The sequence below is a fragment of the Sciurus vulgaris genome (assembly GCF_902686455.1).
Source record: "Sciurus vulgaris genome assembly, chromosome: 4".
NCBI lineage: Eukaryota > Metazoa > Chordata > Mammalia > Rodentia > Sciuridae > Sciurus > Sciurus vulgaris.
In genome coordinates, this window is record NC_136464.1 from 68,593,549 (window position 1) to 68,608,698 (window position 15,150).

General features: G+C 35.5%; 1 protein-coding gene across 1 annotated transcript; it reads right to left on the minus strand.

The window, feature by feature from the left end:
* Nucleotides 1–386: 386 nt before the first annotated feature.
* Nucleotides 387–11,611, minus strand: TFAM (transcription factor A, mitochondrial). Its single transcript, XM_079136108.1, has 7 exons — nucleotides 11,243–11,611; nucleotides 10,467–10,585; nucleotides 8,883–8,953; nucleotides 8,389–8,538; nucleotides 7,930–8,025; nucleotides 4,531–4,587; nucleotides 387–3,820 (listed from the first exon to the last, which is right to left on the minus strand). Exons 1-7 carry the CDS (start codon nucleotides 11,341–11,343, stop codon nucleotides 3,671–3,673), a joined length of 744 nt encoding a protein of 247 aa, XP_078992234.1. The 5' UTR covers nucleotides 11,344–11,611; the 3' UTR covers nucleotides 387–3,670.
* Between the last annotated feature and the right edge of the window lie 3,539 nt (nucleotides 11,612–15,150).

Here is a 15,150-nt window from a genome sequence, read left to right on the forward strand (position 1 = left end):
ATTTAACTATCAAAAGTACTTCATTTGTGAACAGTGTGAGAGATTGATGACACCAGTTTTGCATAGTATTACTTTCAGTTTGGAAAGTTTTACAGATTCAAAATAATATATTCGTTTTCTTTTTTTTTCCAGATGCTCAATATATTTTAAAATATTACTACTTTAAAATTTTCAAAACATGTAACAGTTTTCACTTCTTTTAAAATTTGTCTGATAGATTGGTGCTGGATACTATGAAGAGAAGGAGGAGAGTGGCTGGGAGGGGAGGAAAAGTAAATCCTTATAGTAAATATTGGTACAACCAAGAGAAATAATGAATGTATGTTATTGTTTAACTATATAAAAAACAATGTTTTACCCCAGCACTGCAAAAAAAACAAAACGAAACAAAACAAAAAAACAATGTTTTAGTATAAGCTGGAGGTGATAAATTTTAGGTATAGTAAGCGTGAGGAAAATCAAAATTTTCTAGTTTCATTAAATCCACTTAGAGTACAGTAAGTATAAAATGTATACAAATCTATGACTTAGAGAATAGCATAAATCTTGCTTCATTTTACTTTTTCTTCTTCCCTTTCTTGCACTCACTAGCTCTTACAGCAACTACTTTGTTAGGTCAAATTAAGAATTCTAAAAAATGCTGGTCACAGTGGTGCACACCTGTAATACCAGTGGCTTAGAAGGTTGAGACAGCCTCAATCTCAATCTCTAGTTCAAAGTCAGCCTCAGCAACTTAGTGAGGCCCTATCTCAAAATAAAAAGGGCTGGTGATGTGGCTCAGTGGTTAAGAACCCTGGGTTCAATACCTGGTACCAAAAAAAAGAAAGAAAAGTCAAGTGTAAACAGTAAGGCTTTATATGAATGGCCACTTGTTATTGATGCTGTTATTCTTTATAAAAACTTGTATATCGATGCCATGTGGTATTTGGCATCCAGTGTTCCACATGTACTTAAGTTTATTAAGAAAGGCTATGAAATAAGATAATTCTATTATTTAAGGTATTAACAAAGACCTTCTTTTAATCAAATAAAATCCAAATAAAACCAAATAAAATCTGATACTATAAAGTGGCTTGTTCCAGTTCTTTTCACTGTTTTACACCTTTTCTTCCATTATAAGTTGTAAGTACTTGAGAACTTACTAAGAACTGCACTTCCCAATAAATTTGAGAAGGTATGATTTGAATCAAAGTATAAAATAATTTATGAATGTAAGTGGTAAGAGCTCCGAGGGAATTCCCTGCAGATTAACTGCAAATATGTTTTCATGCTACATTTGTCCTGTAGATGTTTAGATAGCTCATTTCTCTATTTCACTTATTCCATAAAACTCAGAGATTCACTAAGCTCATATGAAGCACAGAACAGAATCAATGACTTATGATTTTCTTCATTTTCCTAAGGATGGAAACTAATTAGTACCACTCTAGATGCCACAGGAAATTAGAGCTTAATTCTCTCCTAGAAATCTACTTGAGAAATACTGATAAGGCACTAGCACATCTTGTCCTCTTTCCCCCTACCTCTAAACTACTCTGGCCTAAAATCCATGGAATCTATTTTAGTAATGGCAGATTTTGTCCTATATTCAAATCCACAGGGAAAAGTTTGCAAATATCCATTTTTATATATTGAAATCTTCTTTCCTCTGAAACTATATTTGTATCTTTAGTTCCTATTTTGTCAAGTTCAGTACATAAACAAATTATATTTGTGACATTTTACTTATTTTTTCATCCATAACCAAAAAAAAATCTCCAGAGTTACTGAACATGGGCCACATGCCTATAACCCCAACGATTCAAGACAGGGATATCGTAAGTTTGATGCTGGCCTGGGCAACTTAGTGAGACCCTTCCTCAAAAATAAAAAAGAAAAAGGGCTGGGGATACAGCTCAGTGGTGGGGTGCATTTGGATTCAATCAGCAGTAAAGCAAACCAAACCAAAACCAAAGATAAAAACCAATCTTCAAACTCTGGAAATCCAGAATCTACAATTCCTAAGGATTTTTAATAATATATAAAGTACATACAAATTCTGACTTATCCTATATCTTTGAACTGATGTTGAAAGATAAATTATTCTGCCTAAAGAAGTGGATTTTGAAAACATTTGCACAACCTGCTTAAGAGAATAAAGAAATATTAAGTAATGATGGTTCCCAACTACAGTGAAGTTTTTGTGATATTCTTGCTAGAAACTTTTAAGGTACATTTTATTCAGTCATAGCAAATAATTTGAGACTCTTATTTCACATAACATGGATCTTTTTCATTATACTGCAACATAATGTTGAGACTGAAGATTACTTTCCTTGCTAACAGTGAGGAGCAATTGTTTACCTTATATAGCTTATGTAGTTTTTTCTCTTGAGTGCTAATTCTAAAACAAGAACATCTGAAGCAGCTAAAAAAAAAAACTATCCTAACATTACAATACATAAGAACCTTAGTCACTGTGGACTATGCTATAAAATATGAGTTGGCAGATTGTATCCATAAAGGGTCAGATAGTATGAATTTTAGGGTTTCCAGGTTAGTCTCGGTAGCAGCCAGTAAACTTCGTCATGATAGCACAAAAGCAGTCATACATGATAAGCAGAATGAACATGACTGTGTTCCAATAAAACTAAGCACACTAAATTTCATGTTAATTTTTACATTCATAGTCTTCTTTTTTAAAAATCATTGAAAATATAATAAAATTCTTAATTCACAGGCCATGAAAAGTAGGCAGAGGACTAGATTTGACCCATATACCTTAGTTGGCTGTCTTTTATGAAGACCTTTATATGTTATGCAAAATGCTTCAAATTCCTAATGGAGACTTGCATGTTTTAGATTTCTCATTTAAAAATTTACCACATTTTTTTTGTGTGTGCGTGTGTGTGAATAAACATACTAACTTAAAAGAGAAATAATAATTCAGAAAAAATAAAATTCCCTCAAGAAAAAATCTTCCATTTACAAATACAAAATTCACAAACGTATAAAATGAAAAATTAGAATTTTTATTCTATGCAATATAAAATAATATGCATAGATTTCATACATAATTTCTTAGTTTTTACTTTAGTTAAAAGAAAGACAATGAGGAAAAAGGTTTATAAATCTGTCCCTTTTATAAAAAGTTACTATTGAAACCAACTGTTATGTACATGTACAACCATCAACTCTGAATAAAATATGAATTATACCCAAGGAATAGGAATTAACCTAGATGAGCTCTGGCTGCTTTTTTAAAAATGCATAATTATATCATAGAACACTGTGTCATCTATAATACGCCACAAATTTGAAAAGAAACTCCTGCTTCCATAAGAAAACAATTCTCTTTCCATAATTGTCTTCCAATATAAAAAAAACTTCACAGACTGGTTTACCTTTATCAAAGGTAAAATGATTCACTGCTCCATTTGTATGGATTCTCTTGATCCTCAGTAGTTCTTAAACACAAAATAAAATTTTGCATGAACTTTCAACTGTTTAGGTTGTCAAAATACTAATACAAAGTGTATTCAACTAGCAGAAGTTCATGGGCTAAAGAAAAAGGAATTGAATATAAAATGTTCACCAACTTTATCCTTTCTAATTTTACACAGCTTCAGGTTACTGAGACCTAATTGGTTTGTTGTGCCTAATCATCACGAACACAGCTCCATCTTTTATCTTAACACTCCTCCTCAAAGCCATCTTTTGTTTGGCTCTTCATTTTGCGACGTATAAGATCACTTCGTCCAACTTCAATCATTTGTTCTTCCCAAGATTTCATTTCATTATCATAACGGATTTTATCATCTTTAGCAAGTTGAATATATACCTGAGAAAAAGCATAATTGTTAAAATGATTTCTTTAGAAAAGAGCTATTAATTTCTGAACCACACAGAACTATACACAGAAATTGAACTGGGCACAGCAGTGTAAGTCTGTAATCCCAGTGACTCAGGAAACTGAGGCAGGAGGACTGCAAGTTCAAGCCCAGTCTCAGCCACTTAGCAAGGCCCTAAGCAACTTAATGAGAACTTGTTTCAAAATAAAAAGTTTTTTAAAAGGCTGGGGAAGTGGCTTAGTGGTAAACTACTCCTGAGTTCAATTCCCAGTACCAAAAATGAAAGAAATTCTTTCAGTATTCTATATGTAAAAAAGGGGAAATGGAGAAGTAATGTTTTTATGAGATAAATTTTAGATGAGAAAAAGATTGAGAAAACTTTTATAAGTGTTAATGAAGTTATTAAAATTTCAGGGATTGAGGTATGAAAAGCAGTAAAAGCAGGGTGGGACAACTAACTCATTACCAGTGGATACTCCTGAGATCAGGAGTAACCCTATTCCAAATACAAATTGCACTTACAGTCAAAAACAGCCAAGAAAAAAAAAAAAGGCAAATTTGGTTTAATAATATGAAAATAAGTTTAAAATTCTATTATTAGCAATATTAGGCTGCCTTCATGTGAATCAAGGCTTGCCCTAATATATCCTATCACAGATTTTCTAATTAGACACTTGAGTCTAAAAACCATAATACTTACTTGCTTTTGAGAACTAGACAGATTTTTCCAAGTTTCATTCACAGATTTCAGCTTTGCCTAAAAAACAACATACATTTAAGTAGCACACATATAGGGACATTTCAGTGACTAAAGAAAAATCTATATTCATTCCCACAACAAAAACTCAGATATCAATAATTATAGACAAAGTTATACCAGTTAACTTCCGTTTCTAAGCAAAAACTATTAAAATTTACAAAAAACGAACTGAAGGTAGGTACAGATCAGAAATATTTATATCCAGGTATAATATACACCTGTTAAGGGCTAACTTCAAAGACTATTTCTTCCCAGTAGATTTATGTTTTATTCTAGAATTTGTTCCTATATACTTAGGTATAGTCATAGGAACAATACAACACAAGTCCCTTATTCTACTTAGCTGAACTTAATTATGTGACCTAGAAAAAGTCATTTTTACTTCCCTCAACCTTGCTTCTTCATCTACACAATTAAAGGGATAGAAATACACTTACTTTTGTTCCCTCCTGAAACCCCATTAAACAAAAAAAAAAAAAATTTAAACTACAAAAACTACATGGACAAAATTGACAAAAGATGACCGATCCAAAATTTTGGAAGCTGAAAAGCAAATGGAGAAGTGCTAACTGGCTTAACTGACCCAAGAAAGCTGATTGCTAAGGGCAATGGGAAAACCTAATTTATAATGCAGAATTCCAAACAATTTGGCACTGGCAGCACTAGATAGGTGTAAACACAGAGGTTAAGGTTAAGGATTGGTTGAAACACTGTTTAAAAAGAGGCTAAATCCTCACCATGGCAGATTTTAGGGCATTCATCCTCAGGAGAGTAAAACAGAATTACTCTGTGAAAACCAGGTATAGTTGAGTACAATGGTACTATGCAAAAACCAGAGAGTTTGAGCAGGTGGTACAGCTCAGTGGTATAGTGCTTTTCTAGCATGTGTGAGGCCTTGGGTTCAATGCTCTGCAACCATAAAAAGCAAAAAAATACACTTTAAGAAAGAAAAAGAGAGATTAAGTGAAAATGCATACAGGGTCCCAGGGTGTAGAAAAAGTGCAAAAAAGGCTAAAGGAAAACAGTATAATAAAGATAAGAAAATTAGAAGACAAATTCAGAAGAGCCATATTCAAAAAACAAATGTTAGGGAAAGTCAGAACAAAGAAAAAGGGAGAAAAAAAGAAGACAGTTCATACTCAAAGGACCAACAATCAAAACAGTTTTACATTTCTTAAAAGCTGAAAATTTGAAGGAATGTGATTTCCAAACTAGAATTTCATGCCCACTCTAACAAACATATTTGAAGACAATGACATTTTTTAGACATGTAAAACTTAAAAAATTAATCTCTCATGCAGCTTTTACTGGGGAAGATGTTATACTTGAAGCAGAGTAAACCAAGACAATAACAGAAACAAATGCACCACAAGGATGATGATGATAAAGAAGGAAGAGCCCAGGATATTAGCTGCATATTAGGCATGGAAAGCAACAAACTGAAACAAACCAGAAGCTTCAGAGTGAAACTAAGTGTATTGAAAGTCAGTGAACACTGAAGAGTCTGGGGCTGAATTATTGATAATTACCCCCCAAAATATGCAAACAGACAAACAAGAAAGAAAGGAAAAGGAAAGATATAATCAACTTTAGAGAAAATAAGTTTTGCCAGAAAGAAGAAATAATTTTAGCATATGGTATAGATGAGCTGTGACTAGGCCTCACATAATCACATAAATATACTTAATACTTGAATATATTACTATATTGGGAGGTAGAGGAAATTGAAACATGTAAGAGTGGAATGAGATTTAAGTGTTCATCTGAGATAATGGAGGTAATGCTTGAAGTATAAGATAGATAATGCTTATAACTGAAAAAAATTCAAGAAGCTATGATAGATAAAAGGATGTTATTTAGAGAGATGGAGTTAAGAATCAGTTAAAACAGTGGAATGTGTTTCTGGTGTAAAGAATGTAACGGGGCAGTGAAAACTGCCTTGTCATATCAAATCTAAAAGAATATTTTGACTCTTTGTACTATAAGGATGTATAACCAATATTTTTTAATAAATAAAAATGATACAGTCAAGTTATATTTCAATTTTCAGGGATCGGGTCTGGCAATTAATTTTCTAAGATGACTCCAAGGTATTGTCAGAGTTGATAAGCACTAATTTAGAAGGAATATCTGGCATATAAAGGAAAACAGTATAGAAAAGCTAAGAAAATTACAGAACAAGTTCAGAAGATCCATATTTAAAAACTAAATGTTATGGAGAGGAGATATTGATAAGAAAACTATGGAGATACTGATAAGAAAACCAAATCCAAGGTAAATTAATGACTGAGCCAAGTTCCAATTAAAAAAACTGATAAGCTTGCATTTCAGTGATGTAGAGCAGAGACTAAGTTTAAAATCCCAAGGGGAATAATTAAGTCAAAGTATATAGTTAGGGAAGACTAAGCTACATATATACATTACTTAAGCATATGATAAAAAGAGGTTGAGTACCAAAAATTTCATTTTCAATGGACAAGGGTTAGGGATCTCAACATTAACTTTTTATCATGCCATATGATATAAGGAAAAATAAAATTGCCCATTTGGAGCTTTTAAGAAGGAAAAAGTGAAAAGACTAAGCCCCAGCAGTGACTGAGAAGCTGTTTTTTTTCTTTGACATATTCATATGATGACATTCACATGTATAATAAATTCCCATGGGCATAACCAAAATTTTATTAAAGGATATAACATGAAGCAATAGGTTATACTCAATTCCAAGAACAAAACATTATAGCTCTACTCTCATTCTTTCCAGTGACCATAAAAAAGTTGAGAACTGCTGGGCTAGGAAAGTCTCCACAAGAACATTAACAACTCTATAAATGTGAAAAAAAATTTTTTTTTTTTTTTTTTTTAATTTAAAAAGTTGGCAAGGTATGTGTCTATTGGCAACTTCATATTCAGGTTAATTATACATAGTACAAAAAAGGACTTTTCTTTCTCCCTGTTTTCTGCTCCTAAGCATTAGGATTGAACTCAGGGCTTCATGTGTGAGGCAAGCACTCTATCACCACTGAGCTCCCACCCCAGCTTCAAAGAATTTTTTCTCTAAAAGAGATACAGTATAGAGGACCTTATCAAAAGAGCTTAATTGAGCCGGGTGCAGTGGCACATGAAAAATTAAGAAAAAAAAAAGGAAGGGGTTGGGTATGTGGCTCAGTGGTAAAGCACCCCTGGGTTCAATGCCTAGTAGGAGAAAAAAAATTTAAAAAGCTTAATTTCCATAACTTACTAATTTCCTTTATCACCTGATATATGAGACTCCTAGAATTTCCAAAGTAATCTTTAAATTGAAATAAAAATCTAAGAAAAAAAAAATGCAGCTCAGTTTACCTGCGATGAACCATCCTTAACTTCTTGGAAGCTTTCAGATACAAAAATGTTATAAGCTGAGCGAGGTCTTTTTGGTTTTCCAAGCATTGTTAACTCCTGAATAAAAAAAAAAATAGAAGGGTTAGGTATAATTTTAACCTCCATAAGATTTAGTTTTACTTATAAAACCATTCAATAATACATATTATAGTTAATTAAAGTAAATATTACAGTTTTATATAAAGCATGTGATTATTTATGTTGTCAGAATTTTTTGATAGCACATTTTAAAAATTATAATAGATTTTATGAGTTATTTTCCAAAGATATTTCCCTTATATTTTATATTCATGGTCTTCACAGACTGAATAGCTGAGCATATAAATACAAGAATTAAAAGTCCTTTTTGAAGGATAAAACAATCCCAGTTACATGAATTTCAACTCTTTTTCAAAGGAAAAGTATTCCAGTGATACGCACTCTCTTTTTTATTAAAGCTTTCTTTCTTAAACGTTTTTGCATGATTTCTTTTTCCAAAGATATCATTTGACTTGGAGTTAGCTGTTCCTGAATTCTGTTTATCTCTTCTTTGTATGCCTGCCAGTCTGCCTTATAAGCATCTTCATATATCTATAAATGAAAAAAAAAAAAAAAAACAACTAAGAAGTCAACAAAATATTGTTGCAAATTCAACACAGCACATCTGTCAGGGAAGGAAACTAAATGACATCAGTTAAAGACAGACTGAACCATGGGAGAAAATGTGTTCTGAGATGTCTTTTTCATATACTTGCTAAGCAAGGTGAATGTGTACTACCAACCATTCACCTCCATTCCCATATATCGATACTCTCATCATTTATGTGTAACTGAAGGTATAAAGTTCCCTTGAAGACAATGTTTATAAAGGTGTGGGCCATCTGATCCTCTAAAGAACATGACAATTCTTCCTAGTTGTAGAATAAATGGCTTACTTTTTTCTGTGACTCAGGAAGTTCCCTCCATAGCTCCGCAATTCTTCTAATTAGTTCTGATACTTTCAGATCTATGAATTGGAATAAAATGAAAAAAAGATGTCACAGCTTCATGTCTCACGATTTCTTTCTTTCTTTTTTTTTTTTTTTCGTACTGGAGATTGAACCCAGGACCTCACATGCTACTATTGAGCTATATCTCCAGTCCTTTTGTTTGTTTAATTTTATTTTGAGACAGGGTCTCAGCCTCAAACTTGCATTCCTTCTGCCTTAGACTCCCTAGCACTGGGATTATAGGCATAAGCCACCACACCTGGCTCTTGGGATAAATTTCTAGACTTCTAGGAAAATACAATCTATTAGTACTAAAACCCAACTTATATTTCAGACACATCTATACCATACTTATAACAAGATTTAACTTTTCTTTATCCAACCAATTTAATATAAGTAATCTAAAACTTTATATAATGTTAAAAAAAAAGTCTATTCTTTAAAACTAAGGAGTATATCACAGATCACCAAAAATAGTCCTTAAAAACTGACTGCTTTTGAGTAGTTAGGTAATCAACTGCTTCAAGCTTTTTACTTTCATTATTTCAATCAAGTCTTTTCAAGAATTACTAAGTTCACAAAACCTCACTAATACACAAAATATAGTCTGAATTCATATAATACACCTTGTACTTCAATTACAGAAATATCATCTGGAAGTAAACTATTCTAAAATTAATCCATGATTAATCCATGATTCTCCATTTCCATCCTTATTCTAACTGGAATGATGAGGTGGCAACTGAATTAACAACTACCTGTTAGTCCCAAGTCTAATGTGAGCATTTTCATTATGGTTCCTCTAATTTTCACAAGTGTCCTGTGAGGTACTGCATGTAAAAGGGTTTTAAAAATCATAAGCAAAATTAGTTATTACTGGACTGGGATGTAGCTCAGTGGCAGCCTTGCGTTTGCAAAGTCCTGGGTTCAATCCCCAGTACAAAAAAAAAAAAGAAAAAAAAAAAAAAAAAAAATTAATTATTATTAATTTAGCAAGTAGTTTTATAGTATAACTCAAAATGAAGGCCTTATAGCTTTTCTAGAGAGCAACTGATCTCCTACCTGGGTTATCTTTTTTCAGGAACTCAGGATTGATTTTCAGTGAAAAAGCTTTTGAAGTTAGCACTAATTTGCATAGAACTTTACAAATTTCAGAACAGTTCCATGTAAGTTATTTCACTGAAACTTTATGAATACCCTAAAGCAGAATAAGCAGACAGCTAAGCAAGAGACAACCTCATTTGTCAGTGACCATTTAAGCCAAGGGCAACCAGGCCCCAAATTGAGTTTCTGCATCTTCTTCCATGGGTGCTTTCCACACTACAGTTTATTTTTAAAACACTTTTCATTAGTTCTCATTTATATTTAAAGCATTTCTATTTGATATAAAATTATATTCCCTATTTTACAGACTAAACAATATAATTGCTCCAGTAGTCACTAAATACTTTGGTAATGCAAATCAGGTTTGCAATTTAACTCTTAGTGGCCTTTTAATTACATAAAAATACAAGCCCCCAAATTCCTTACCTGGGTTCTGAGCTTTAAATATGGGTAGCTGTTCTTTAGAAAATCGAAGGTATGAACTCATAGGTTTCTTTGGATAACTACCCAAGGTGGATGAAAACCACTTCGGAAAATACACGAAACTACATATAAGTAAAAAAGAAAATAATCAAGTCAGTATTTAACTGCCAGTATTCACATGTACATGAACACAGATTCCAAATAATATGTCACCAAGATGCTACATATTTGACATCTTCAACAACAATGCTACTGACTTCTTTATCTTTGGGGGTTGTTTGAGGCACTCGGGATTGAATCCAGGGCCTTGTTCGGGCTAGACTAGCGCTCTACCACTGAGCTACACCCCCAGCCCTAAGAATTTATTAGAAACCCTGCCAAGAAGAGCCCGCAGGAATTAAGTCTGAAAGCTCTTACCTCCTAGAGAGGGAAGAGTGGAGAAAAGCATCCATACTACAGCTTCTGGACTTACCTTCCCCCGGCCTAGGTGAAGGCGAGAAATTCTGGGGGCTACTTATCAGAGGACGGCGAACAGGTGCTTTAAGGTTGGCTGGCAGGAAGGGGGAGGGAGTGGAGGGTGGCAGGAAGCAAGGTGCGAGGTACTAAAGATATAAGGCCTGGTCTTAAATCCACAGATTTGGCAAGACGAGATCTGAATCACAGGGCCAGCTTGGCTCTGACCTCCTGAGAGAAGCAGAAAGTGGAGGGACAGCGTCTATATTCCAGTCTCGGGACTCCTGGGCCCTGCCGCCTCCCGAGGCGCGGAAGAGCGGTCCTACCTGAAGGGTGAGCGCAGACGATTTCCACAGCCTGAGCACAGCTCTACTCCAGACTTTCCCAAGTCCCTCAGCACGCCCCACACTCCCCGGAGGAGCGCCATGGCAGCGGTGATGGCCGACGAGGCAGTGGCCGGGCCCAAATCCCCCAGGACCCTCCTTGCAAACCGTAACGGCCTCAACAATGACAACTCGCTGCGTACCACCCGCCTGGATTTGTTATCATGCCCGCCACTCGCGAGGCACTATGGGAAGTCAGCTAACATCCGGTTGGGACACAGGGGGCGGAACGGGGCAGAACTGGCGCCGGCGCCGTAGTGAGACCCCCCGGTGGGCGGGGCTAAGCGGAAGGAGGAGGAGCGCCGGGGCAGTGAAGAGAAACCGCGGGCCGCTCGCCTGCGGAGGGCCCTGGCCTCGAGGGGGCGCTGCTGAGCCGCCACTGCCCCGGGCCGCCCCCCGCAGTTGGTTGCACTGCAGGGTCTGGAGGCTGGTGGAGGGACAGCGGTGGCCTCGCCCCCACCAGGCAATGACAAGCGTCGGACAGTGACGGCCTCTGGGCTGCGTAACAGACAGTCTTACAGCGAGGGCACTTGTGCAACCCGCTGCTCCGGGTGCTGTGCCTCTCCGTTCAAGCCCGGCTGGAACTCGAGTCCAGAAACGGTTCCAGGAGACCAGGGGATTAGCAAACCTATAAATGCAGGTTGCCGAGACTGGCCGCTTTGTGGGGCTCTTGAATTTGTGTTTTAAACGAGTTCCTCAAAGTCAACAAGTTCTAATGCCAGTGGTCTTGGGACCATATTTAATGCAGTATGGAGTTAGACTGTCCTCCTATCTTCAAGTTTGACTTCTAGCCCTGCTTAATTTGAGCAGAGGAGCCTTTGGATGTTTCGCAGATTCCGTTTCTAGTCTCAGTATTAATATTAATGCATCAATGTCTTGTCCTGGAGAATGTCGCATTCCCTTACCAAGATTTATTTTCCGCCTCTGCAAATGAAGATGGGCTCTAGATCAATTTCCCCAGCGAAAGCCCCCGGAACTTGTGACAAGTACGCCTTGGATACTGATTGATATGGGTACAATTTTTGGTTTGTGTTGCACAAATACCATTTCCTGTATACGAAATGGCATGAAAAATGATAAGGAAACTCTAAAGATATCTAAGACCCCTTCCAACTTTTAAATACCGTTATTTAAAAGATGAAACACCTCCTGAGACTTGTGTTCTGTTGAATAATTGTTTTTTAAAAAATTCTTTGGGTAATATTGAGTGGAGAGTTTATTGCCTTCCTGTTGCTTCTTTGTTGGCACTTTGGAGCTAAGGAAGACAGCCCACTTCTTCTTTTAAGTGGTAAACAATTATCACCACTTCCCTTTTCATAAACTCTCAGGGTTGAAAGGGACCTTCCAGGTCATCTGTTCAAACCCTCCATTCTGTCATGGAAGCAACAAGTTTCTTTTTTCTTCTTCTTCTGCATATCTACTATGTATAAGGCCCCAAACGTAGACAAGAAAACACAAAACTTCCCAATAAAATCTAGTTGCAAAGGCAAAGAAGTAAACAGCACAGTGTTCTAAAAGAAAGTATGGGATAGAATTATTTATACTTACATTCAAAATGATTGCTAAAATGGTGTTTCCTGTTTTTCTAGAATGTTTTCATTCTGTCAGATGTTTGATCTCTTGAATATTTTAACAATCTTTTTTGTTTTCAAGTGTCACTTTGAAAAATTTGCAGCAAAGTTCTTATAGATCTAATTGGTCACCTTTGTTTTCATCAGATACCAATCATTACATTGCAATGATAATTTAAAGTGCAATATTTACAAAGAAAACCTAACTGTACCTACTTAAACTGTCTTCGAACAAAAGAACATATGGTTTTGTTTACATTTGCTTTATAAAACAAAGACTTACTGCAGCTCTTTTGGAGAGTTCTGTCCTTTGTTCAAATGGGCATGGTGGTGCATGCCTGAAATCCCAGTGGCTCAGAGCCTGAGGCAGGCAGATAGCAGGTTCAAAGACAGTCTCAGCAACTTAGTGAGACCCTGTCTCAAAACAAAAAATATAAAGGGTTGAGGATGTGACTCAGTGGTTAAGTGCCCCTGGATTCAATTCCCCATGCCATAAAATTTTTTTCGTTCATTTGTTTCTACGATTTCAACTGTTGGTTATATCCTCTTTTCTCCTGTGTTTTATATTGAATCAAGACCTCGTCTTTCAGTTTCATATCCATATGACCACTGTCTTCTGGACATCTTCACCATTGTTTCTGATAGGTACCAATTTCAACATTCCCTGAACAAAATTCACTATCTTTTCCTGTTTTGAACTCTTTCTTAGTAAGAGGCACCAGTTTCTCATTCAACCATCCAAGCCAAAATTGATAAACCATTTTAAAATCTCCCCATTGACATTCTACTCCCATTTACCAAATGACTATTGCTCCATCTATCTTACTGGTCCTTTTAGGATATATTCCTTCCTCTCCAGCCTCGTTGCTATTGATTAAGACAGTAAGTAATAAGTTGGTAATTCAGCTCTCTGAAAAACAGAAAATCCTCATTTGTAGTGTTTGCCAAGTTCAATGGTGTAAATATTCCCACCATGGGTGATTTAAAACTATCAACCTGAAGTCACTACATCTGAAGTTGAGAAGAGATAAGGATAATTAGCTCTTCAAGCCAGCACATTTGGTTCCTGTCTACCAGTGGTTCAGACTGCCATCTTTTCCCAAACTCTGACTGTAATCTTCCAATATCCAGTCTTACATCCCTCCAAACCATGTACCACAGTTATAGGGGTAATCTTTCTAAAAGGCCAGCACATTAATTAATTCATTCAATATGTATTGAGCACCAACTAGATGCCAGGCATGCAATGATTTATTATGTTCTTGAAACCTTCAGTGGTGCCCAATTGCCCACAGAATCAAGTTCCAATTCTCATATGTGGCATATAGGTCCTCCAGGATATGGCCTTTTTGTTTCCTCCATAGCTTTATCCCCATTTTGCCTTTTCTTGAAATAATTTATAATTTAAACACTTATTTCTTCTATTTAATAGACATATCAAATCATTTCATTTAGCTCCGAGTTTACCATTGTTTTTGTGTGATATGCCAGAGTAATGAAAATCACTCAGTAAAAATACAAGCTTAAAAGTCAGACAGATCTGGGCTCAACTCCTGTTTCTATACTTACTAGAGTGTGACCTTGATAATAACAATCTCTTTCATCTGGAGATTTCCCCTTTATAAAATAGGAATAATAATGTTTGACTCTTACAATTGTTGTGAAGATTAAATGGTACACTGGGCAAAAAGTTCTTAATAGAGTCCCCAGAATGTAGCAATGACTCAATAAATAAATAAATAGCAGCTATTTATATCTTCATATTTTCAGAACAAAATTAACTTCATTAGATTTGACAAAAAGTCAAATCTGTGTCATTAGTAGAATTGGACCCAGGGCCTTGTGTGTGCTGGAGAAGCACTGTACCCCTGAGCTATATACCCTCAGCCCCTCTTCTAATTGATCTTGTAGCATTTCTTAAACAAATAATTTAGATCACAAATACTATAGTAGTTGATGAGAAATTGAAACAGCATACCCTTAAGTTGGAATCATACTTTAATATTTTCAGAACATCCTTATATAATTTTGATTGTGTGATTCATAAATCAAAGAAAAAGACAAAAAGTTTTCTGATCACTGCTCCCAAGTACCAGATGAGAAAAATGAAGTTCAGAAGTTCCAAAGACTGTGGTTCTAATAATGAATTGTGTAGGTGAAAACCTGCTTCCAATTCATTGTCCTGTGCTTTTCAATTATATCAGATCATTTTTCAGACTTAGTCAACACACCACACTACTTTAGCCCCAATTATCTTCCTTGGAACTTCTACAGTTGTGA